The 26,947-nt window shown below is 44.8% G+C and overlaps 1 protein-coding gene and 1 long non-coding RNA gene across 38 annotated transcripts in view; one reads left to right on the forward strand and one right to left on the reverse strand.

Annotated features, from left to right (window-relative positions):
- Nucleotides 1-26,947, forward strand: part of Spats2l (spermatogenesis associated, serine-rich 2-like) — a 173,678-nt gene that overhangs the window by 95,601 nt on the left and 51,130 nt on the right. For all 34 annotated transcript variants that reach the window (XM_087566174.1, XM_087566164.1, XM_087566165.1 and 31 more), the window contains 3 exon segments: nucleotides 11,633-11,741; nucleotides 14,831-14,880; nucleotides 17,839-18,085. In XM_087566174.1, coding sequence (XP_087422300.1) covers nucleotides 11,633-11,741; nucleotides 14,831-14,880; nucleotides 17,839-18,085 — 406 coding nt within the window.
- LOC148003738 (uncharacterized) lies at nucleotides 15,850-26,676 on the reverse strand. 4 transcript variants are annotated; one of them, XR_015629577.1, is made up of 4 exons: nucleotides 20,967-21,235; nucleotides 18,801-18,883; nucleotides 17,059-17,263; nucleotides 15,850-16,131 (listed from the first exon to the last, which is right to left on the reverse strand). It is a non-coding gene; the product is annotated as an uncharacterized LOC148003738 (long non-coding RNA). The 4 variants fall into 4 exon arrangements; XR_015629578.1 differs by lacking the exon at nucleotides 18,801-18,883 and having other exon boundaries at nucleotides 20,967-21,166; XR_015629580.1 differs by lacking the exons at nucleotides 17,059-17,263; nucleotides 18,801-18,883; nucleotides 20,967-21,235 and adding an exon at nucleotides 26,416-26,676.

Genomic DNA, 26,947 nt, shown 5'->3' on the forward strand with positions numbered 1-26,947 from the left:
TCTGCTCTGAAATCCCATGCCTTTTTAACACCTGGTGCCGCAAGGAGCCTGGACCATCTTTCTTGGAGCACACTTCCTGTGTCCTGCCTTGTCCCCTCTCCATATCCTTCCTCATTCTCCCCTTAAACCAATTTCAGCCCCCAGTGTTTCTCTGGTTCTCAAACAACAGAACATCTTCACTCCTTTTACCAAGTCCATCAAACCTCTGTCTTTCTAGACTATAAATTTCCTCAGGGTCAGGAAGTGTGTCCGTCCCTGCCTTACGGTCCAGCTTGAGAGTCTGGTCACTGTAACTGAATCGATGAATAAACAAACAATGGGACATGAATTAAAAGATCACTCTCAGTTCCAACAGCTTTCCTGTGGTAATGCCTTGACTTTGGTACTCGACTCAGACTCATAAAAATCCCAATCAATAATTTGGCTCTGGCTTACACAAAGTTTAAATCAGTAAATCTCTAGGAGAAGGCTGCAACTGGGTTTTTTGTTTGTTTGTTTTTGGTTTGTTTGTTTGTTTTTGGTTTGTTCGTTTGTTTGTTTGTTTTAAATACAAAATTGGAAGGAATGGCTAACATGTTCCTTGATTGTAGTAACACAAAAACACAAGGTTCCAAAAGTTAACAGCTGGCTGGAACACTGAGTCAGAAATTACATGTTGATATTTAACAAAGACCGATGTAAAATCCCTGGCTGAGTGTTACTGTCTCCCTCCAAGCCTGGGGCTCAGCACTTGTCTTGAGAACAACGTAAGGAGAGCTAATAGCAAGTAAGCCCCCACGGAGACCAGTAATTAGTGTGTATCCTGAAGCATCCGTGTTGGCTTTGACAACTTGAATGAATAAATAGGGCCCCATCAAGGCAGGCACAGGTGCACGGTTCTCTTCTTTGAGTTCCCTCCCCTACTGGAGCAGCGTGCCTATTTATCCAACACTTCACGAGGAAACACTCAGGAGAGCTTGACCACACGGCAAGAGTTGGGAGACTGCAGCGTATGAAAGACTATAGAAGATCACCTGCTTGCTCCATAGTGATGGATTTCTAAGGGGTGCTTCAGTTCTTTAAAATAAGTGCAGGGCTGGCCTGTAGAAATGGGCTTGCCCTCTCGTGTACCAGAAGGTAGCACCAAGTAGAAGAGGTGGGAAGGCTTAGCATCTCCCCTGCCCCCTGCCATGTGCTTCTTATCACCAGCTCTTCTTGCCTGTTTTACCTGTCCTTAATCTCACAGGATATCGGGTCCCTGCATTTGTCTCTAGTGTCCTAATCCATCTTCTTAGGTGCCTTATCAGCCACTTCAACCTACCTGAGCCTCAGGACCCCCACTGTCACTTCACATTTTATAAACCTGCGTCATTCTTCTCCTCTGCCTCTGCTTCTAGTTTGCTAAGAATCTGTGGGATAGGCCATGCCAGCTGGCTCGATGACAGATCTGTGCAGTCTAGCGTTCATGGACCTTCAGGTCTGGTCAGCATTCTTTATTCATCACCACCACTTCCTCTTAGGCTCCCGTACAAGCAGCTCTAAACCGTCCTCTATTCTGTAAGTGTCTCAGATGAATGGTTTCCATAAACGTTCCTCTTCGCCCACTCAAACTTTCATTGTATCTCCATTCTCCATTTCTCCTGTTTCCTTCCTTCTCAAAACTCTGAGGAATAAAAGGGGGACTTCCTTTCTTTCCAAAGAATTGTTTTCTACCTGGATATCTATCTCACCCCTACCATGTGTGTGTGTGTGCGTGTGTGTGTGTGTGTGTGTGTGTGTGTGTGTGTGTGTGTTATGTGTATATCTACATATTGTGTGTGGATGTCTGAGTGTCTGTGCAACAAGCATGTATACATGTGAGAGGGGACTGTGCACGTGTGCAAGCATGATTTTGGGTGTTTCTCCTCAGAATACATCCACATTGTGTTTTGAGACAGGGTAGCTCTCTCATACACACTTGGTCCTGAGACTCACTGGTTCAGCTAGGCTGCCTTGCTGACCACTGAGTCCCAGCAACCCACTTCCCAGGACTGAGAGGACAAGAATGCACCATCTTGGCTGCCTTTCTCTGTGCATGCTGGGTCTCAGACTTAGGCCCTTACGATTGCCCAGGAAGTCCTTAGACTGAGATGGCTCTGGCCCCTCCACAACCTCAGGAAATCTTGTGTCGTGATTTATCTCCTTTCTTTCCTTTCCTCAAATCCCCTCTCACTGCTGGCTCCTTCCTCTGTCAGTGAACGTGCTCAACCCCTTTGGGCAATCATTGTGCACTGATTGTTTTAAGATGGATTGGAGAGAGGGAGAACCAAGTCAGAAACCCAGTTGTGAGGGTTTTACAGATGCGACGAGAAGAAGGAACCAGCCTAGGTTAGTGAGAGAGATGGGAGTAAACATAGGATTCAGGGGGGACTTTCCTAAGCGGCTGTTGTGTGTTCCTTTGCATTGCTTCCTTCGATGTTTTGGGGGCCCCTCCTACTTTTCCCTGTGAAGTGGAACTTCAGTACATGAGTAACTAGGACCCCCTCCCAAGACATGCACTGAGAATGGTACCTAGCTTGTTGTTACGTTTTAAGAGACTAGTTGGTGCGATGCGAGAAAGAATGCAGGGGCAAAAGTCTTGTTCCTCAGAGCAGGGTCCATTGCACTGCCTGATTGCACTGTCATCATCACCCTCAGCTTCAGAGCTTAAGGCAGTGCAGGTGAAACTGCCTTGGAGGTCTGGAGGCCAGAGTCTGATGGGGGCCTCAACACAAGGCTTTCGAGTACATGGTCACTCCTTTCCAGGGTCGATGGAGAGAATGGCTTTTCTTGCCTTTTCCTGCCTCATCCTCCCTTCAAACCCCGAAGTGTCTAGTTGAGTCTCACTTTGTGCTGCTGTCACCCACCCTCTTCTTCCTCACAGAGCTGTAGAGTATTGTCACTGTGCTGGGCCCCACCAAGTTAAGCCGAAATGATCTCAGTCCTTCAGAGTTAGCACAACCTTCATTCCATCTGCAGACTGAGTTCTCCATGAAGTTCAGCATCCTCACAGGTTCTGGGGAACCAGACCGTGGGCAAATCACTCCTGCTGGCCACATCCTGTGATCAGGCAGAACCTTAAAGACAGTTAAACCTGCCTTCTCTCAAGTGTCCCAAGCCTCCAGAACTGCATCTTGGTTCTGAGCAGCTGACGGTGAAAGTCTCAGAAGACACACAGAGAGATCCCCACTCAGATTTCCCCCGACCCCACCAGCATGGCGTTTTCCCCATCCTCAGAGCTTCATTTTTCTTTCTAATCCTGTTCTGCTCGCCTCAAAAAGTTAATTTTGATTTGTGCCGGTGGTGTTAATTCCCAAAAAGTCAGCCGAGTAGAACATGACAACACTTCATACATATTGTTTTGCTGGCAGGAAGTAGATATTCGAAAAAAGCAATTAAATTATGGAATTATCCTCAGTGCAAAGGTACCAGCCCGCAAAGAGTATTTCCTTCCACCCAAGAAGATTCACCGAGAGCCGCCTTCATTAGCGTGTAGATAATACTACTGGTCCAGCAAGTGAAGCAATACATACACAGAATCCACGGAGGAGATGTTTTTCAGGCATCTCTGAGAGGCTCAGCATTTGAGAAATGTGACCAAAGCTTATTATAAAGCCCTTGTAGCATTGCAGGAATGGCAAGCCCATAAATAACTGGTTCTTGTTGGTGCAGAGAGGAGGTCGCTGGGTGTTGGATTGCTGCCCTTACTGTAGATAGGACAGTGCTTATCTTTAAGTGTGTAAAGTTCCTCAGGGCTGGAAGCAGCCATCTGCTATGCCTGGGACCTAGGAGGCAGTCGACACATCTGTGACTTGAATCATTTAAGGTTTTAAATACTGCAAGGTACTTTCTGCAGAACTGTAGGCGTGCACTGAAAAAGTGGAGTGAAGACCCAGAACGTCTCAAAGACCTTGTTACTGGACTCCCCACTTCTTCCATTCATTCAGCCACTCATCAGACACTGTGCCTCCATCCCCTGAGTACCCCCCAGTGTTTAGGATGCTGTGGATGTAAGCTATGCCCTAAGCAACTTAAACTCCAGATAGTGTCACACAAGTTACTCTGGAGCTTGCATGACAGCTAGCAACAGTGTGTAGTCAAGACTTGTGGCTTCTCATCTCCCAGTCTCTCACTTTACATTCTGGGTGCATTTCTCCTTAAAAATCTCCCAGGTTTTTTCCTCCTTTGTCAATTAGACGGGCTATTTGACCGTGTTGTTTTTATTTCCAGCTCCATTTGCTAATACAGCCTTTAGGTACTTGCTACATGCTCAAGAAAATGAAACCTTCTCAAACTAGTGCAAACAAAAAGAGGCTATTACACGGGTCTGGCAGGGTGTCACGTGACTTGGGAAGGTAAGGAAACAGCAGGGGTGGGCAGCTCTCTGGGAGGCTGGCCCCATCCATTTCCACACTGCCTCTCTCCCATTCTGAATAATACTTAAGAATCTGATTGGTGCATTCTGGCCTTTCAAGCCAGCGGCTTCCTGACCATTGTGATTCATTGTGAATATGACTCTGATTGCTTCCTGGGCAGACTCACTTACCATGGGGTGCAATTACAGATGATCAGTCCTGGCTTACTGTGGTTTGACTTACAATTTTCACCCTCACCCTGGTGCAAAAGCAAGACCCTTACAACCATTCTAGTTTGCACGTTCAGCACAGTACTAATAAGTCAAGATACTCAGCACTTTTATTTCAGACGAGATCGGGCGCGTTCAGGGTGGTACGGCCGTAGACAGCACTTTTATTTCAGAACATGCTTTGTGCAGAATGGCAGTGCCCAATGTAGGCTACGGAAAATGTTCTGAACTCATGCAAAGCAGACCAGCCTAAGCTATAACGATCTATAGGCCAAGTATACCAAATGCATTTATGGTTTTTTTTTCAATTTGTGTGTGAACATGTGTGTTATGTGAGTGTGTATGCACAAGTGTGCACGTGCCGAAGGAGGTTAGAGGTCAATGCCAGGTGTCTTCCTCAATCACTCTTATTTTTGAGACAGTCTCTGACTGAACTTGGAGCTCACTGATTGGCTACACTACCTGTCCAGCAATCTCCAGGGATCTTCCCATCCCCACCTTCTTGTGGCTTTCGTACATGTACTGCTGCCACCCAGCTTTTTTTACATGGAGGTACTGGTGATCCAAAATTTGCTCCTCGTGCATGCACAGCAAGCACTTACCAGCTAAACCATTCCTGCCCCTCCAAACGCATTGTCACCTTACAGTGTTTGTAACTTACGATGGACTTACTGGTGTTTTAACACTGTTGGGGAGTCACGGTGCACCTGTCTGTCCGTCTCACCTGTTTGTTTGCACGTCTCTTTCCCAGCTCTGCCTCTGCCTGCTCTGTTCATGCTCTGTCCAGACACCCAGTGTCAGGACTAGACTTTTAGCAAGTGATTAGATGAGACTAAGAGGGAAACACATGTTGGCCACATTATGAATAGAATGAAGAAAGAACTTAATGGAAGGTGTTGGGCCCACTGTCCCTGAGACTGCAGAAGAAAGGTCTCTAAAGTGCTAGTTACAGGACAATCCTTCCAAAATAAGCCTTGACCAGCATGTAAGCTATGTGTTCTTGCAGTTTCCAAGCCATGCCTTCATGGCCTATTGAGAATACTCCCACTCTGTTCTATTTCAGACTTACAGAGCAGCTAATATATGTCAGACTCTCTAGCAGACACTTTACACGCATCAGTTCTTCCCATTTTACAGGCTCTGGCAGATAATAGCCTCTTCTTATGAACCAAGTTTCACATTTCTGAGCAGTTGACCAAGGTCACATGCCAGAGCCAAGATTAGAGCACAGCTCTGTTAACTCCAGCGCTGCTTCCACGACATCTCTCCATCTAGAGCGTGTCCTCCTGTCTGTGGGCAGGCGTACTCGCTCTTCTGTAGTGCCACCGTACCTTGCCCATACAAAGAACACAGCACTGACTCTCGTTACAGAGTCCCTGGCTCAGCTGCTGCCCTGGTGGCACCTCCTTGGGACAGAACTGTAGCTGGCTCTCTCTTGTATCACTCAGAGCAGACTCGGCTGATGTCTGTCTCCGAAGCTGACTCTGGAAGGACAGACAGGTGGTATACTTCATAGCTCCCAGACTCTAAAAATACCACTGTTCCTGATCATATAGCAGGAGAATTGTAAGAATTTTAAGTATTCTTCCAGTCTCTGATGGCGCTGTAAAGAACATGCGTATGTTCTCTCTGCCTGTATAACGCTTGGGGCGCAGTCTGTCAGTGGGGACCCACTGTGCTACTCTGGATGGTGGATACAAAAGTAGATGCAGGTGGCTGTGTGGTGCCAGCACACTGGCGGGATATTCGATTGGCTCCAAGCAGCAGCTGGATGTGGCTACAGGCAGACTCTCACTAGATAAGCAGTCATTAAATACTGCACACACAGTATCAGTCGTTCCAGAGGAGACACGGAAACCATGCAGAAACGGCAGAGAAGGATCCCACCCTCAGACTGCTTGCAGTCAAGTCAAAACAGTGTGCACGCAAATCCGTAGGATCTGAAGGAGGTGTTCAAACATTTAAAGACACCTACTGGGGAAGGGCTTTGAAGTTGAGTCGGGAATGCTTTAGGTAGGAAGGGTTAAGGACTTCGTGCATGCTTGGCCTTTCAGCTGAAACATGAGAATGGGGACATGATACATCTTAAGTCAAAGGAGGAGCCCTGATGAAAGTGCGGGGTGAGAAGTCAAAACTGGGTATGAGGCGCTTGTCTGTGCTGGGTAGAGGAACAGAGTCACTCTTGAAAAAAGCAGGATGGTGCCCTGGCACCCTATGGCCTTGAATACCAGAGTACACTTGGTTCTAAATCTTCAGTAAGAGAATAAGATGGTCATGATTCTGTGGCCATCACTCCATCTCCATGTGTTCTGAACCCATGAGTTCAGGTCACCACAGATCAAGAATATTTTGGAAAGAAAATGAGCATATACAAAATTTTGTCTTGTCATTATTTCCTAAACTATGCAAGATAACTATTTTCACAGTGTTTGCATTGAGGGTGGGATGTATTTTAAAATACATATTTAAAGTACCCGGAGAATTTGCATAGGTTACATGCACACCCATTTTTTGTAAGGAACTTGGGCTGCTATGGGTTTTGTTATCTTAGGATCCTGGAACACATCTCCCACAGGACCACAGGAAAACTATATTTTTGGAAGGACGGCAGCATCAGGGTGAACTTCCAATGGAGAGACTAGAAGTGGAAAGACTGGTTATTCTGTGTCTGTTGATAATGCTAGGTCTTGGCTGATCCCACAGCAGTGCAAGGAGATTGAAAATTCCTCTCTGGATCGCTTTTGAAACTCCAGCGTGGTTTAAGACTCACTGGTAAGCCAAGAAGAAAGCCCAAGAAGCCATCACAGACAGGCTCAATAACGTGCGGTGTGAACAAGGAAACCCGTTAACAGCCCTTCAACCAGAGACAACTCAGCTATGAACCGAAGAGCATCCCACCACTTGGTTAATGCGTGAGCCAATAGGGTGAGGTCTGGTGCAGAATATGTCAGACCCCGCAGGGCCAGAGAGGAAAGCCACCGAGAAAAGAAGGAAACCAGATGAAAAATACTCAGAAGGCAACATCACAACCACCCCTTTCTAAATAGGAAATTGAATTCGCCAAACCAGACATAAATCAGTAGAAGCAAAGCAGATGAGCACGATACTGGAAGGCTGAAGCAGTTGCTAAATGAAGCGCTAACCAGTCGTCTTGACTGCCACCCAGCAGGCTGAATGGCTGCCCGGTGGGTACGAATGGACCTCTCTGTCAGTTTGGCAGGAGAGCCCCTTAGGATTCCCGTCAAGGGCAGCAGCTTCCAGCTTCATTCTAAAGCTTTGGAAGGGCCCCGGGCTGTAGCGAGTGGCTGTGTGTGAGAAGCAGGGCCAGAAACAGATTCTGCTGCACAGCCATTGCCTGCATGAATTTTATGAATTCTCCGTATGCAAACTACCATTAGTCATGCATGGATGGAGCCGTTCCAGCAACTCTCAGAAGCTGTATTTCCACAGGCAGCCGCAGCCGCTGAGCACAACAGGGCAACACCGCTTTGGCTATCCATGCCCCGTGCTGCCACTCTTCCTTAGACCCTCAGAGTCTGCAGGATTGTGAATAGCAGCTGGCTGGGTCCTGCATTTTAATTTGCACAGAGGAGCCCTGTGATCTCTCCATCCTCCACGAAGTCATTTCCATGCAGAGATGATGCACTGGATTTATGAATTGTGCCGCTCTCTTGACATTGCCAGAGACCAGTGACCAGAGCAAATAGAAGTTAGCCCAGGGTTCAGCATTACTAAGGAATGGCCAAGAACAGACAAGATCCCCCACCTTACCTGCTCATTTCTGTAAAGCTCAGAATACCTCCTCTAGTTAAGGACCAACTCTACAAGTTGGTACTACTTCTTACCGATCTGATATCGGAACTCAATTAGTGATGATTTTCTAGAGAGACATTCGGAACTAAGATATATAAAATAAGGAAGGGCTGGGGAGATAGTTCTGTTGGAAAAAAACTTGCATGAGGACCTTAATTTGATCCCCAGCAACCACACAACAGTTAGTCACTGTGATGCATACCTGTAACCCCAGGACCGAGGAAGTAGAGACAAGCAGATTCCTGAAGCTCCCTAGGTTTTAGCTCCCGGTTCTGTTAGAGAATCCATCTCAAAATATAAGGTGTCTTGGGGTTGGGGATTTAGCTCAGTAGTAGAGCGCTTGCCTAGGAAGCGCAAGGCCCTGGGTTCGGTCCCCAGCTCCGAAAAAAAGAACCAAAAAAAAAATACATATATATATGGTGTTTTGCAGAAGACACCAAATGTTGACCTTTGGCCTTCACATGCGTGCATGTGCACTCACCGCTTATGGGCATGCACTCACCCACACGTACACGCACGCACATACACACTTGCCAGTGACCACACAATACTGTCTGTCTGCACGTAGCTGTCCATGCTTATGTGGTCTTTGTTTCTGATTTTACAAGGATGGGAAGAGTACTGCAGGCGTCTGAGGAGAAAGTGTGTATTGAGCAATGGCTTACACTGTATTTGCCTTAACATAATGAAACATGTTTTGCAGAGGAGAGTCTAGAAGCAAGGGAGCAATTGTTTTTATGTTGATTTTATGAGTCTGGTCTTTGCTAGTCTCATAGCTGTGTGTAGGTGGCTTGAAAACTTTGGTCTAATGTTACAATAATGTTCTTAAGGTAATTAATAACTAAGCATTTTATTATTCAGAAAGGCATGTGGCAATAATGATGGTCATTATTATGAAGTTTTACATATGAACAAACTGCAGTGGCTTGAACTGCTAAAATTATATTTATTTAAAAGGTATTAGGAGTGTAATACAGGGAACTCCAACGCACTACTAGGTACAAGGCAAATATTATGTACTATTACCGTTGACGACTTTCCTGGGCTGGCTTTGGCTTTTGTTTCTTTGCATCTCGGTTTAAATATAGCGATTTATACGTGCCAGGCAAGTGCTCTAACAACTGAGCTCCATTCTTGACCTCAGCTTAGCTTCTTTTAAAAACATTTTTATATTCAACGTGAAAGAATACCTCTCTTTGAAACATGATGAATAGATGTGAGGAGAGGACTCAGCAAACAACTGAGGAATGCTCACAGGGCCAACATGAAGTACATAGCCTCATAGACCCTGCCTTGTCTGGTCCCTGTCAAGTCTGACCTCTACTGTGCTCCAACAGCCTCGTCCTCTGTTGTCCTCCATCTTCAGGGTGGAGTCCTGCTTGTCCTGCCCAGAGTGCTTGCCCCCACCATCGCCCTTCCCATCCCCTTCCCCTCCCCACCCTTACCCCTTCCATCCAACTCTTGTCACTTTCCATGGTCATTTGAGCATCGTGTATAACCCCTATGACCTTTATATTTCAGGAAGTTTGGTGCCTCACCACACAGTGGTTCTCAACCTACCTAATGCTGCAACTCTTTAACGCTGTCCCCCTGTGGTGAACCCCAACCATAAAATTATTTCTTTGCTACTTCATAACTGTAATTTTGCTACTGTTATGAATCATAATGTAAATATATGATATGTGGGACATCTGATATGCAGCCCCCAAAGGGGTTGAGACCCACAGGTTGAGGACCACCGCAATGAGGATTTAAAAGGAGTATTTACAAGGTCAGTTTAGTAGCACATGTGTACCACTGGGGAGGCAGAGACAGGAGAGTTTGAGGCCATATAATGAGACCCTGTCTAAAGTAAATAACTAGTAGTCACTGAACTGGAGTTTTAAAGAGGGGCAGCAAAGCATTGAAGAACTTAGATTTTTTTTTTTAAAGAGTCAGTTTTTCTAATGAAGTCTAGAGAAACTAAGAAGCATAAAATGTGAGAATAGTAAAAACCCAAAGGAGTATTGACTGACATATACAAGCACACATTCTATTAAAATCTCCACAAAGCTCAAATGTTTAGCATTTTTAAATGTCAGGATTTGAAACCAATCTTCTGGTCAATAATGTCAACATCGCTACAAGTCCTATGCCCATAGCCTATGCAATTTCCTCATTATAATCAAAATACTGTTATATACAGATCTGTGTGGAACGGGCACCCTATTTTCTTACATCATCAAAAATTAGTCTGCACTGCTCAGTTAAATGTCTGGTCAATAAGTGTCATATTACATGTACCATGCTTCTATAATCCATACCCCATGAATCCAATTATAAGAAATTCCGTTTAACTCTAAACCCACTGGTCCTGACAACTCTGAGTGGCTCGTGTATAGATCGCACCATTCTCTAATGAGTGCTTCCCGTTGCCTCTGAGGTGTGCTTGCATTTGTTAGTACAGGAATCCTTCTCGTAAGACAGGGGTAAGATAGGTTATGCTGAAATGTGGAGAACGGTCTGTAATAATCGCAAGTTCTCTGAGATAAAGGTCAATTAATTCTAGCAGGCAACCAGAAAGAATCTATGCTACGGTTGATGGAGGGGCCCCTACGTCACTGAGGAGTGAACACTTGCTTACAGGCCTCAGAATCCTTGGCTCACCCATGCATTTACCTTCGCTCTGCTCAACGGTGGTTATTTTTCCGAATGGCGTTTAGGAGATCATTTTCTGTAGTATGGCTGGGACTGCCATCTCACAAACGCAGAGCCCCACAGTCTGCTGTCCTTATAAACAGGGATGGAGTCTCACAGCACACGTCTGTGACCCTCAGATAACTGCTTCCACTGTGCCCAGAGAGAAGCTGAGGCATGAGACTATTTCTGTATGTTTTCTAAAGATACTCCTGAGCGAGTGGAAAGGAAGCCTGAGACAGAAAAAGATTCTGTGTCCTCGCAGAGAACACATCTTGTATGTATCTCAGCCTCCGGGAGGGTTGGCTGCCAAATCAGAGCTGGCTTTGCACAGTTGTTCTTCCAGCCCCACAAGGAGACCTTGTGAGGTGGATACACGAATAAAGCCAGCATTCAGGTGAGCACCAGCGCTTACTTCTCTAAAAGGCCTGAAGCCTGTTTGCTGGCGAGAAGACAGAGGGGTTACCTTTCCTGGGCTTTTCCTGTTCTATCTAGCAAGGATCTGTGGTGAACAGTACTCGTGGTGTTTACCTTTCTGCTTTTCTCTTCCTTTTCTTCTAGATCTACGCAGTTAGATCAGTTGTTCCGAACAAAAGCAATAATGAAATTGTCCTGGTGCTCCAACAGTTTGATTTTAATGTGGATAAAGCCGTGCAAGCCTTTGTGGACGGTAGGTGAAACTGAAATGGGGAACTGATTAAATCCAATAGTGTCTATTTGTTTTCCTTAAATGAACTGAGCGTTAAATAGTTTCTAATACTTCTCATAAAAAATAAAAACATGATACAACTTTAATCACCTCTGGAGGCAGAGGCAGACTCTGTGAGCTCAAGGACAGCCTGGTTTACATGGTAAGTCTCAGACCAGGTAGGGATGCACAGTGAGACCCTGTGTTCTAGGCTAGCTAGGACTACACAGTGAAAACTTACCTCAAGGAAGGAAACAAATAAAGAAACCAAAAAGTACAACAGACTTCAAAGAGCACGGACACATTATAAGGGCAGAATGAAGAAGGGCCTTTTCCACTCTTTTGAAAGAAGAGACTGAAGACTTCTAGAGGACACCAATTATAAAGCTACCGGATCTTTGCCAATTATCTCAGTTTGTTAAACATGTCCTTTATTCGATGGCGTCCCTGTGAGTAGAGGACGGTACCCTTCATGGCTGACCAGGAAGGCCTCACCTCTTCAAGTCTGCTGAGTTTCATGGCTCTGAAATTCCATGCTCAGTCTAAGTGAACTGAATTCCTGACAGCTATATATCACTCGGTTAATCATACAGCCAGTTCATCTGCCTCTTAATTGATTTTGGTCTCTTAGGAAGTGCCTTGCCAGTGGTATTGCAGAATCTCAGGTCTGAAAAGGTGCTGATTCTGCAGTTATTTACAGGTTTGGGTATCTTTTCTAGAAATTGTAGAGAATTTTTTCCTTAATATTTTGTCTTGAATGAAGATATTCTTGTCACAGTTATTAAATGTACTGTTTCCTGGCATTTTTTCCCCATTCTGTAAATAATGGACTAGCTAAACGCAGCCTGAGAAATAGCGTCCAGAGAAGGCATCTCAACTGTACCTTCTTCACACCGTGTTAGGGATGGTGTGATCTCCTTGATGTGTGAGGAGTGGACTAATTCTCTTGAGTTTCACAAGGATAGTTAGGCAGTTCAGGGCCAGATCCAGAACCCAAGCTCCATGCTCACATTCTGTATCAGCAATCGATGCTCAGGGTCCTAACTAAATGGACAGATGATGACCGTTCATACAGATGTGTAAGCAAATCTCCTGCCTGAGGCTTTCTCACTGTTTGCCCTGCCTCACTATATGCTCTATGAAGATTATATTGAAGTATAAACTTTAGTCATTAGGACCAATGGTAGCTGCGATTTGCCCCCCCACACATACACCCTCTTTAAATGTCATGAATGTGCACATCCTAACTCTGAGGCGGTCTCCTGTCTGGTTTCCCTTGCCACACCACTTGCATGAACACAGGTTCAGAGCAAGTTAGAGGCTGCTTTGTTCACCCTGTCCCACCCCCCCTCCCATTACAAAGGGTTTCTGTTAAAGTGTGACCCGGACTAAATGCACAGAGGCAGCAGTGATGGACTGTTGTCAAAGCAGTTGGAACTTGAATGGAAGGCCTTGCTCCTGGAGTTTCCACCTTGTCCCTGTCAAGGTCTCATCAAAGCTGAGACTCCTCATCGGTTGAGTTGCAAACCAATGGAAAAAGTTGCTTAAAACTCAATAGGAGTCAAAAAAATATTTGTTGGGAGTGTTTTGTGAGCCACACTGAAATCACTAATTCAAATGGCTTTACTGAAAGACCTCCAGGCACGTCTGGCACCATTAAAATTTAATAACAATGCTTTCAGAATCCTGTGTAAATACGGGTATTTCTTTACAGTTACTCTGTGTAAGCTCTTGTCCAAATCACAAGTAAAGTCCTCAGTGTCAAAATAGGAAACAGACAAATGGGTGCTGTACCCACAACACAGCACTTGCCTTTGGAACGGCTTTTAACAGTTTTTTTTGTTATTTTTTAATTTTTCCTTTATGTAAAAAGTGGCAGCTTAGCTACAAGACACCAAGGAGAAATGACAAACCCCAGGAAAGTGTTGACGATCATTAACTCCTTTGGGCAAATGAGAGAAATGCCAGCCCAGTTACTGAAACGTACAAATTCTATTTTACTTTTGGGTGTAGCCGTGCCATTTCAAGTGCATGTGACTCAAACAAGACAAGGAGGGCACTGAATTGGAAGCTCTGGGTAGACAGGGGTGATGGGGCCTGTTAAACACCGTCATGTCCTGCTTGTCTATTAGTGGCATCAACCACAGGAGCTACTAATTTGAAACTTATCCTGGAGACCAACCAGTCTGAAGTTAATCTCTGGTTAGCCACTACCTTGTAGACAGTTATTATTATAATATATGCTATATTAATGTAAAGCGATCCGAGAGTGCTTAAAATTGTTAGAGTATGTACAACCCTCTCCCTTATGAAATCCCTGCTTCTATGGAATCGACCAATTCTTCAATATCAGTAACTAGTTGAGTTTATAACCAGCAAGTTAATATAAAGAGATTTTTAATATAAATAGATTGTTAAATCGCATAGAGACAGATTGTAGTTGAAAGTGATGAAGTATTTCTTAGCTTAGGGTCAAGGTTATGTGTGTGAGTGGGTCAAGCAGAGCCTGGGACCCAGTTAGTCATTTAACAAACTTTGTTGGTTTGAAATGGAAGCCTTGTAAAGGACACATCCTCCCCTCTCCGTGGTGGGTGGAGGAAACAGAGTCTCTCTTCCTCAGACCCCCGAAAGTCTTGAACTAATGAATGAGTCGAAAAGGAGCAAGGTCTGCCCGTCGTGGTTAGTAGTACGGAGAAGCCCAGGTTTGGATCAAAGCTTTATTCACATCCCAAACAGAGCAATTTTAATTCTACCTGTGGCAATGAGGCTATCAGAAAACTCTCGAGACACATCTCATATCCCCTGAGAGAACAGGGTTAAAAAAAGTGTGCTCCACAAAGCAGGGCTTAATATTTTTATAAAACCAAGATTGTGCAGTGAATTAAATGAAGATCTTGGAAATAAGAAACAGAACTGGCATTTTTATTAAGGTAGGCCGTATCAAAATAAATGAAGAAGTTTGCCCTGCCAGCCAACCGCCATCCCCCCGCCCTATCGCTACCAAGCACGGGGGAATTTTCTGTTCGTCTTATTGTGCGGATATTTGCTGAAGATTCTTTCTTTTTATCTAGGCAGTGCTATTCAGGTTCTTAAAGAATGGAGCATGACGGGGAAAAAGAAGGTAAGATTAAGGGTGACGGTGAGTTAGTGAGATCTTCAGTCAAACCTTCAGGGCTGTTATCATTTCAACAAAGCTGCCAATTTTGTGGTTCATTCGAACTTGTTAATATGCACACCCAGAGAGCTTCCAAATCTACACCTTGCTCCTGTTGCCAGCTACGTTCGCTCCTAAGGCCCTTATTTTCCGTTCAGTGTGTGTGTGTGTGTGTGTGTGTGTGTGTGTGTGTGTGTGTGTGTGTTAATCAACCAGGTGTGCTCAAGGAGCACCAGAGTTGTGCTTCTTTGTAAGTATTAAGAGGTGACACATTGGAGATCCTAATGTGCCCGAACATGTCCCATAGCACAAAGGCAGAAATTAAGGAGTGCTTTAAAGATACTTAAAAAGCCCAAAATACATTTTCACATTTTTTTCTTTCCCCAAATGAATCTAGCCAATGCTGCTTTAAGATACCTTTCCCCCTGAAATCTGACTTCAGTCTTCAATAAAAGAGAAAATGCTGTAAAGCCATAGAGAGTGGGGTCCTCCTGGAACTCTCTAGAGCTGCTCCTGGAGGGCAATGGAAAGACTGTCCAATGCCCCATTCACATGACAATACTGTGCTGTCTAATCACAGGAAGTGGGGCTCCTGGGCACAGGCCTGGTGTGTGCAGACAACAGCGTCCCTTTTCCACACTGACACCACAGGGCCTGCTGTTTTGATTCTCATGGGATGTAACCTACCCTGCCCACGAAGGGAAGATCACAGGCCTGTGAAACAGGTTTTGAACCAACCAAATGCAGCCACGTTGCTTTCATGCAGCCCCAAATTACAGACATTGCTGAAACCGTCCTTTCCTCCTTCAGGTTTCACGTAGAATAGGAGGAAGAAGGAGATTTTGCCCGTTTTGTTTGCCGCCATTTTTGACAGTCTCTGCTTCTCTTTAATCATAGCTTCCCAGGCTTCCCAGTGAGATAAAGACTATTTGCAAGTGATTGAAAGGCTGTATTTATCTTTACGTGGAAAAAATACTCAGATGTGTGCTTCGGTTTTTACATTTCTGAGATGGGGGCCGGGAGAGAAGCAGAGACAGCAGCTGCAGACGCGGTTTCTTAGTGAGGACCCTCTTATGGGTTCAGTAGGGAGATGGTCTCCAGACCCAACTCAGTGGACACGGACTCCGACTCCAAAGCCAGCGGTGGGGACAGTGTCCTCTGTCCCTCTTCACCTGCGGTCAGCAGTCAGATCCCTCACCCAGAAGAACCTGGGCATGACTGTGATGTTTTGGAAAAGAAAGGGAATAGGTGTCAGTTGGTCTCTGAGTGTGCTGGAGGACAGAGCCCAGGTCCCACAGGTGGGACACACTTTCTAATGGGTCTGGTATCTGCACCACTGATGGTTAAGTACATTGAACACCAAACAGGTAAAAATCCAAAGTCAAGGGCTCCTGGGGTGACCCATCAGGTAAAAGCATTTGCTACCAAACCTGACTACTTGAGTTTGTTCCCTGGGATCCATATGGTGAAAGGAGAGAGAACCCAGTCCTCCATGCTGTCCTCCCACCTCCACACATGCTTTATAATACACAAGTGTTGGAGGGAAGGAGGAAGGAGAGGAAGGAAGAGAGGAGGGAGGGAAGAGGAGAGAGAGGCTGGGCATGTACACATTCAAGAAAAATGGACCTATCAATTAGAAACATGTTGTCCATTTCCTAGTTACTTTTTTATACTCAGTGACCAAGCGTTTGGGGAGAAATACAGTAAAATTCTGTGAGACTCTAAAACACTCTGATATAAATGTAATGCGGGGCTATTTCAATGTATATGTAATAAACAGCTGAGAAGTCCTGGGTCTAGGTGGAGTGGACAAATTTGATATTGCCTTATAATAGCCATTGCCTGGGCGTAAATAATCGCAGAATGATTCTGGAGCCTCGGGCTGCCTTAAACATGCTGGCAACAATTTTTGCCATCTCCAGATTGCATTGTCGCAGAGGTCCATGTTGGCTCTGCCTTATGCTTCCTTTTCATGTGTAAGAGGCTTCTCCTGGGGAGACATAACACACATCTGTTCACCCCAGATAGGGATCCCACAACAGACTCTAGTACAGAGGTTTCCTGAAACATTCCATTCATCTAACTTGGTGAACCAATGGGTTTTATTGGAATTACTTACAGGAATATGGGTGAGGGGTTACTTACAGGACAAGAAATGACTCAAAGACGGCTGCACCACCAAAGCCCCTCCCAGCATGGGTGACAGCTCACAAAGCTGGGAACCTGCAGCTCACTGCACAGCCCACAGGCAGCTCAACCAGCTGGAGAGTATCCTTTCCAGGCACCTCAGTTGGTCTCTGCTTTTTCCAGGCTGCACGGCTTGTCTCCAAGTCTTAGCAGTTTGGCAGATCTGAGGGAGACTCAGAACAGTATTGTTTACTCTCAGAAAGGAGACCACATAGTGTATCTGATGAGTTTCAGGGACTTCCTGTTCTTTGTTTACATTCAGTCTTAAGGAGCTTCCTGATGAATGGAATGTTTCAGGAAACCTCTTTTTGCTGTAGATAGCCTCCTTTATTCCTGTCAGTCCTCCCTTTTGGCTCCCTCCTCAGATAATGGAACCTGAGTGTTCAGCTGACCTCCAAGTCCTGAACTGCTTCAAGAAGCAAAAGCTAGTTCTTAGTATGGCCAGTTCTTTCAGAGTTGTTAGTTTTCTTAAGTTGCTTAAATTACCTCTCTGCTATTTAAGCTATTGTTACTGTAGTTTTTTTTTTCCTTTCAAATTAAGGAAATTTTTTGTTGCCTACAACTGCAAGGTAAAAAGTTGGGACAACTTCCTTTAGAAGCACAATATTTAGATTATTCTGGGTATGTAAGAAAGATGTGCTTTCACCCGTTCTATTGAAACCCAGGTGTCAGAATGATTGTCTTGTCAGAGCCTCTGCTAAATGTCAGTACTGTTTTCCTATTTGTTTCTCCCTGTAGAATAACAAAAGAAAAAGAAGCAAATCCAAGCAGCATCAAGGCAACAAAGATGCTAAGGACAAGGGGGAGAGGCCGGAGGTGGGGCCCCTGCAGCCCCAGGCACCACTGGTACAAAATGGTCACATGAATGGCTGTGAAAAGGACAGCTCATCCCCTGACTCTGCCAGAGAAAAACTGGCCCTCACACCACGTGAGAAAAAGATCTCAATACTGGAGGAACCACCAAGGGCTCAGCGTGGGATCACAGGTTAGTTCTTAAGTGTCGCTTACTTAGGATGATGGGTACAGCAGAGGGAGCTCCTGGAAGCAGTGGCTGTGGCTGCTGCTACACAGGATGGGAAAGCCTGAGCACCCAGTACGTAGATACCACTGAGTCCTGAAGCCAAGGACTGGAACAACAAAGGCTCAGAGAAAAGCTTTCAGTCTGCCCCAACTCGGAGCACCCATATTCCCCCTCAACAGCCCTATAGTTCTGTTATTGTCTACTGATTCATTTTCTATGCCAGTGAAAGAGTGGGAAAGCAGGAAAAACAGGTGAAAGCTGGGAGCTTCTCATTGGATCAGCCAGAAGCAACCAATGAGGAAGCACACAGTGAGGCAGAGGGAGCTTGGGAAACTGAAGCCCAGCTACTCCTGGATGTCTAGGGATATTTAAGTCTCTCAAAGGTCTTCCCTCCCTGACTTAGCTTTGGACAGTTTGAAGAAGGCAAGATAGCTGATTGGCTGATCACGTTGTGGAAACATGTCCTAATCCAGCCTTGAACTTATTGAGCCAGTCCCTCAGCAGGGACACTGCTGGCAGGAGAAAATCCTACAAGACCTTTGTTTTAAGTTGCCAGGCATTTGTCTCAGGTTTAGAGGGTGAGGAAGGAGCCAGTCATCTTTGAAGGTCACCATCCTTTTACCTAGTTACTCCCCTTCTCCCTTACAGCCCCTTCCCCTCTCCTCTGCCTATCAGATACCTGTCTGACTCCCAGTCCCTTAGGTCGAGTGCATATTAGGATCTCGGGTGACAGGACAGTGCTAGTTCAAAGAGATACTTCACCTAGGAAAAGGGAAAGACAAGTGATGATGAATGAAAATGTTACTAAGTTCTTTCCTTGGACTAGATTATTTTATCTCCTTTTGGGTGGTGGAATATGGGTTAATCATTTATGCTGCAGCTATAAATTAACTTCAGAAGTCTACTTATGTGTGTATATTATATAGACAATGTGTGTGCAAGTACGTATGCTAGTATGAAGGCCAGAGGATATTGTAAGGGGTGTGTCCTACCCTATACCTCTCCACCTGACCCTTTGAGGTAGAACCTCTCAGTGCCTCAGATAGAGCCTCTCACTGTACCTCAAGGTGAGCTGACAGCCAACAAGCCGAGCTATGCCCTCCTGCTTCTGCTCACCATGCACCCCCCACTACACACACACACACACACACACACACACACACGTGTTTAGCTTCTCCCATTGGTTCTAGGGATTTACACTTGGGTCCTCATGCTTGCACAGGAAGCCCTCCTACCCATGGGCTGTCTCACCAGCCCCAGAAGGCTCCTTCATAATGTACTGTCTGTGTCTAGGTATGTCCTTTCTTCTCTATTGGCCTGTCTCTTCTTCTGTAATTTTCTGTAAGAAAGAATGCTGTTCTGGTTTGTTTTCTACATGCTGAACTACAGAATGCCACAGACAGGAAATTAAAAGCAATAGAAGCTTCTTTGGCTCATGGTTCTAGAGGCTTGGAAATCAAATGCTGGAAAGAAGAGATGAGAGTGTTGAGGGGTTAGACTATTAATCCACTGCTCTAACACCTGTAATCCAGCCATGAGCATGGCATCCTCATGATTCAGCAACACATAAAGGCCTCCTTCTCAACACCCAGTATTAGGAATTAAGTTTCTAGCCCTTTCAGGAACCCATTCAAACCATAGCTCTCAATAATCAGGGCCTACTACCCCATGGTTATAACAAATCCTAAAAATAAAATGTATTTATGATGTAACCTGCCTAGAAACGTAATTTCAATAAAAATCTAAGAAAGGCCTTTTTGACTAGGTGAACTAGGAGGGCTTATAAAGTGACCAGATGTTCATACTTACTGTGTGTCACCTTGTACTTAAGATAGAAAAGACAAGATCCGGTTGGATATTATGGACAGTGTTTCTCTATATTTAATATATGAAGAAAGCGTCAGTAAAAAATATATGTATCTGTGAAATCTTTGAGAACACAGCTGCTACAAATGTAGTCTGATGGGGTGCTGGGTACTAAAGCCAACACCAGGAGGGCTGGTACTGGCCACTCCCAGAAGATTCTTAGTGGAGCACCAGATGCCCCCATAGATTCTGAAAACGACACCCGTGGTCTAGGCGCTGTGGGAATCACTCTGATATTCTCCTGGCAAAGACTGTGGGCATACTGGTGAATTTCAGGTTTGGAGAGCAAGGATGTCACCTCCGTGTGAACAATTGAGATGCCATAGATTGGTGGGTGTGAAGAGATCTAGGGACAAGGTGATAGAAAGGACAGGGAAGGTTGAGAAGCAGTGAGGAGAGCTTTGCCCAGCACCCTCATTCACTCTGCCCCTGTTGCTAATATGACAGTGTTACCCTGTGACAAGCCAAGAATGAGTAAGATAGTAGCCCTGCCTAGGATTTCAGGCCAGAAGACAGACAGACTGACACACAAACAAAAGCTCACGGTGGCTTGTACCAATGTGGTGAGGAGGCACCAGGTCCCTGACACTCTGTCACACTAGTAAGTTTTTAAATTGCTCTTCCAGCCCTAGCTTGCTTCCAGAAACTCAGTGCCAAAGAACTCCACCATACTGCTGTGGTCAGATCATCCTTCTTATTGGCTGGATGACACTTTTTCCAAACCAAGCATTGACCGCAATAAAAATAGCCTAGTCATTTTGCATCCAGATTCTCCAAGAATTTTTAATTTAGTTTTTAAAAAAAATGTTTTTTGATTTATAGTCAGGGCAGGAGAAAGAAATTAAATAATCGGATGGCAGATTCCCAACTTTCCTTGTTACTGCTTTCACACGAATTGCTTTCAAAATCTAATTACTCAAGTCGCTGTTTTGATATCAATCATAAACTAAAAGCATAGCAGATACATTTATTCACTTACTCATAATTTTTGCCTCCGTCCCAACACGATTTCAGTAAGTTCGTCAAGTAATTGGAGTAAATGCGAGGCAGAAGCCCTTCAGCTCATCGTGGGGAGCCAAGGGTAGCCCTACTCACAGTTAAGCAACCCCTGAAGCTGTTCTCTATGCAAGGGGCCTTGTAAGCCTAGCATGAGCCTTTCTGTGAAGAATTCTTGGTTGTACCAAATGTGGTTCCCGTATCCTTTTGTCCCTGCGAGTTTGACCTGAGGGCCTTATTTGTCAATGCCCTTGGTTCCTTGCAGATCTTTTTGTTTTATGTAAGTGTTCCTCATGAAGAATGAGTGGCAGGAAGTCATTAGGTGTGTTTGTACAAGGAGGGGAGCCCCACTGGGCCGACCATTAACTTCATGAGCATCCCACACACTATGATCATAAATTTTAAAACATGTTTGTAACTGGTTAGGTCTTTATCTTCCAAAGATAATAAAGGTTGGTGCCAAAACTGTGAAATGACTCTGAAACGCTTGTTCAATCCGTCAAAAATCCTAGGCCCATTAATAGATGAATCACAGGTTAAGGTCAGAGCTTGTATGCTCTACATGCCATTTGTGAAGAGGAAGAATGAGACAGACCCTTAAACCCTGTTTTTGTGGGGGAAACCAAGGCTCCTTGAGTAGAGAAGTCAAGGAAGTAGCTGTCTCTTTACCTTCTGTAGTTGGCAAAACGTGACTCCCTTAGGTCCATCTAAATTCCAGTGCAGAATTAATGCTAAATCCAGGAGCTCTCTAATTCCTATAAATATTTTTAAATGTATAATTGAAAAATTAGAAAAAAGTAATAGTAACAAAGTCATATAATGATATTCCGTGCTTGAGTGGGTTCCCGGCGTAAGCCTGAGAGAACTCTCCAGGTGACTTGTGGCGGTGCATTTATTAGACTCTCAGTAATGAAACTGGCTCGACAGAGCCTGCCTTGAATGCCGAGCTAGGCAGGAGACGATAGACAAGTGCAAGGCCTGTTTTATCCTTTATCCCACCTTGGCATTCGGGATCTCACTTTCTAAAAAAGTCTTAACCAGAATCATTATGCTGGCACGGGGGACAGTTAGCTTTAAGTTACGATGTATGCAGGCAGCTAAGAGGTGTTAGTGTGACTTCCTACATGAGAAATCACCACCCAGAGCTCTGTCGTTCCTGCTGTAAATATAATGCTGTCAGTTAGGCCAGCACTGTGTCAGCATGTAGCTTGGAATTCGGAGAGTATGCTTTAAGCCTGAAAGTAGGGCTTTTTTTCTTTTTCTTTTTCTGTTTTTCTATATTTCAGAACTTTTAAGAACAGCTCAGATTAGATATTTTACACAATCCAATCAAAACCATCCTGTTTTCAAATACTAAGCCAGGTGAAGAGAAGACAGAGGTTCCTTTTTTACTAAAAGCAGGACTAAAGATAGTCATTTTTACCCTCTAAGGCCTCCAGTCTAAATGTCTAAACACCTTGGAGTCCAGTTTCCCCAAACCTTCCTCCTTCTCTGTTTTGGGAGGCTCAGACTGTGAGCCTTATCTCTGTTTGGACCAAAACAGGAAATCACTCTCTTCTCTGTCTTTCTCCAGCTGGACACATGCCCACAAAGGAGGGGAGGAGCGGGAAGGTGGCCACCAGCAGTTTCCCTCTTGTTATAGTCTCTCATCCTTAAAGCTTTCTGGAAAAGCTTCTTTTCCCGTTGGTCACAAATGGACGGCTCCCTGCTGTTTGCTGGCCTCCCTAACTCAGAGTACAGTCTACCCCTTATCCATGTCTCTGCTGTCCTATACAATACAAACTCTGTGAGGGGCTCGCGGTCACAGAACTGCCTCCTTGCTCTCAATGCGGAATAAACCAAACAAGAAAGATGGGGGCTTGTTATTTTATGATGTGACTGTTTGCCCCCCACACCCCCTTCTTTGTGCTTGCTGCAACTGCAAACACCTCAGTGCTGTTTTGTGTTTCCAGGCACATTTTTTTTTTCATGTTACTATTGGCAGGAGCTCCAACATGATCTCTCCAGCTCCTCTAAGCCCTGAGTTGGGCCAGAGGATTAGAAGAGATCAACAGGAAAGCTGCTAGCCTAGAACGTTCATAATGAAGCTGAGGCCGTGAAGTCAAATGACATAATACACCATGAACAAGACCCAGGGCCTAGCAGTGGAAAGGTCTGGGTTCAAACCTCGGTCTTGTTCAGTTCCTGGACATGTGACCCTGGAAAAGTTAAGTGCTTTGCATTTCACCTTATTCCCCTGCAAAACAAAAACATCCAACTGTCCAGGGTTTGGGTGAGCAGTAAATGAAACTTGTAATGTGCTTGGCACAACGTACCTAGCAGAGAGGCCAGCACCTTAGTCCATGAGCACATATGTTTGAGCATCTAATGCACGTTGGGTGTTTTTATACGGGAGATGAACCAGATGACCATGCTTTTGCTCCTAGGGAGTTTATGTGCTTTGTTGGATAGGGAATGGATGGATAATAAGCCAGCATGAAACTAAGGTACCAGGATGATTAGAAATCCCAAACAACTTGAAGGCCACCTACCTGAAGGCATGGATGCTGTGTGGCCAGGATACAGCTAGAGCATCTGAAGAGCCGATGCTGAAGCTGAGCTCCAAGTCCCTCAGCGCCACATACCAGGTTGTGGGGGCCCCAGCAGCCAACTTTTTTTCTAATTTAAACTTAGTCCACAACTTAGAGAAGCCTTCTAATTATAACCGTAGGTTTTTGCGATCTTTAAAAAATTAACGATTATAATACTTTATAGAGAGCCAAGATGGTGTACTCGCATTTGAACACACGTTTCGTTATTATTTCAAAGCACATAATTGCCTTTTGGGTTCCTCTTTAATATTTCATTGCCTAAGTTCTTGGTTCATTTCCATGTAGCGTATGCATCAGCCTTCGCCTCTGCTTGCACAGCACTGAACTGTGCAGGTAATTTCAGGAGGGGCCTTCAATTATATTCTCACTGACCTCAAATCTCTGCTTTCGTTCCCGGGGTGGTATGGAGCAGAAATGGACACAGACAGGCCCTGGCTGTATTGGTCTCAGGCCACAGGACACCTAATGCCCTTGACTGCTTCTCTTTCCTGAGCAGGCGAAGCTCAGAGGCGTCTCTTCCCTTCCTCATTGGCAAAATGCATCGTATTCCGTCCATCAAAAACACATTGTGTTGCTACTCATCTCTCAGTAGCCTGCCTCCAGAACTGCCACTCACGCCTTGAAATGGTGACTTTGGCATGAACACAGAGAGAAGGACGGCTTTCAGGAAAAAAGTTTTAATCTTTTTTTTTTAAAGCAAAGCTTTAAATTACCCTGTCAAATGCAAAGAGAGTTGAACTTGCCTTGCAAGGAACTAAGACAGTGGCGTGCGTTTGATTCAACATGTCTGTCTTCCACCTTTGACAGTTGGGTTCATTGTTATCTACTATCTTTTAATTCATGTCTCCAGTCAGAACATCGCCCGCTGTGATGGCCTCCCAGGCGCTCGGGGTTCATGGGAGTTGGGTGGAATAACAATGCCTCTGCACATTTGCTAAGGAAATGTTGAAAGGGCAGAACTGAGATTACATCCGAATAACCTGTGTGTTCTGGGTCACTCACCCTGCCCTGCAGATGTTGTGGAGGTGGGAGAGCTGGCGCTCGAGAGACGTCCTCCTGTAGGTGCTGCAGGAAGAACTTTCCAGCAGTCTCATCACTAGACAGTCACTCTGTGATATCATAAAGACTGCTGTCTGTGCCGGTCATGCCACCTCCCTCATCAACCTATTTGTGAAGGCTTACAGCTCAAGTCACCAAATATCCTGTCCCCCACTGTCCACAGTGGCTGCCCCACTGCTGAACCTAGCCAACGTCGATCCTTATTTTATCTTTTCCTTTCAGCGGTGTGTAGCATTGTTTATTACTGTCTTCATTCACCTTGGCTTCTCCGGCACCGCCTTTTTATTTTCCCTGTGTTTTTATTGCTTTGTCTCGGTTTCTTTGAGGGTCATTCTTTACCTGGTGGTTGGATTGCTAAACCTCATCAAGGCTTGGCTGGCCCCAAGTCCTTCATCATGTAAAGAAATAGTCTCTCCTTAGATCATTGGACCCCAGCCTGGCTCTAGCTGTGTCACATGACTCACTCGTCTTCCTAGCCCAGCCTCTTCTCTGAACATCGGGTTCATAATCCATATTTTCACCTTGACATTTCAGAATGCTTCAGTGACCAACTCTTGATCTCCATTTTAAGCTTGGCTGTCTTTGAGTTCAGAATCCATGCAAACCAGAGGTCTAGGGAACACTCAGGACAGCTCCCTCTCTCCATTATCAGCGAGACCTGCTGATTTTCAAACCCAGGTGCTCATCGCATCAATCTGTCTCACAGTCTCTACCTCTCCATTCCCACTACTACAGAATGCACTCGGGAAGCTCCCACAGCTCCTCGTTCTCTCCACATCCTTCTGCAAACTGTACTCCTTACAAAACACAAGTTCCACCTCCATGAATAGAAGGTCTTTCTTGTTCTCAGATCTCAAGATCCACCATGTTCTGGACCCTGTGTCCTGCTATAGTCTTATTTTAAGTTGTTATATTTTGATTTTTACAGATTCCTGTAGAGTCTGTGTTTCTGTATTTTAAATTACTTTGTCCTAATTGAGGAAATTTGGAAAATTCCCTTAAGTAACTTTTACCTCCCCAAATCAACCATGGTTAAATTTCATTTCAAACATTATTTTAAGGCACAGATAATTTAAATAATTAGGCAGCATGTGAATTTCTGTGTTCTGCTTTTACTTAGCGTATGAGCATTACATCATATCATTAAGTATATGTTAAGTCATTTTTTCCTCAGGCTATCTCATCTCTTTCTTATGAATATAACAGACATGTAACACAAAGGGTTCTATTAGAGTACAGCCACATTCAACATTCAACATTCTGCTTCTTACTTACCTATTTTTCTTTAATTTTGTATTCATTTCTCGGTAATTTCATACATGAGTAAAATGTATTTGGAGACTTAATAATTATGTGTCTGTATGTGAGTCTGTTCCAGGCATAGGCACATGAGTGCAGGTGCCCTCAGGTCAGCAGAGGCTGTTGGATCCCTGGAGCTGGAACTACAGTATGTTCTAAGCCACCCAATGTGGGTGCTGGGAACTGAACTCTGGTTCTCTATAAGAGCCTGAGGCCTCTCCATCCCCAAAGACAATGAATTCAGAGCACACTCTCTTTTCCAGACCTTTAGTTTCTCCCATAGACCACCTACATATCCCTCCCAACTTTATGTCATTTTTAACAACCTACTGACACCAGTTAGTGCTGGCTGTGAGTGTCAGGTCCCCACTGGATCATAGACAGCTGATTCTGAGCCACACCACTGAAGAAAACTGACTCTCCTCTCCTCAGCGGTCATCCATTGCCAAGAGTGCCTCGGCCAGAGTGGGGTCTCACCCATACCTGCTGTGAGTTCCTGAGTGCAATGTCCTGTTAGGTCCAGAAGGCATTATCCCTAAGCAGCCATTCCCAGCCTTTGACTCTTGCAATCTTTGCACCTCTTCTTCCACAGTGCTTCCTGAGCCTTGCAGGAGCTGTGATATAACTGTCCCATTCAGGGATTAGCTCTCTCCACAGTCATTTACTCTCTTTCTGTAAGCATTGATGAGTCTCACTACAAAAGGAAACTTCTCTGATTCGTCAGAAGACCATCTTTATTAGCATATATTAATTATATAAAGTCATGTTTTTATAGCATTCCAATGGCTGTTTTATTTTTATGAATCTTTTAAGTGTTTCTAAATGGTTCTCCATGTGGATTCCTTCAGTCTCTCTCTGCTTTGAGGAACAACACTGTAGTGCACAACTTCTATGGAAAACTGTTATTATTTTCCAGGTGCTGTAAATATTGGGTTTAAAAAGAGTGTGTGTGTGCGCGCGTGCGTGCGCGCGCGCCCGATTAAGTTCTTAATGCATTTCTGTTCAGAGAGGTTAC

Source organism: Rattus norvegicus, chromosome 9 (assembly GCF_021556685.1).
Source record: "Rattus norvegicus strain SHRSP/BbbUtx chromosome 9, alternate assembly SHRSP_T2T, whole genome shotgun sequence".
Taxonomy (NCBI): Eukaryota; Metazoa; Chordata; class Mammalia; order Rodentia; family Muridae; genus Rattus; species Rattus norvegicus.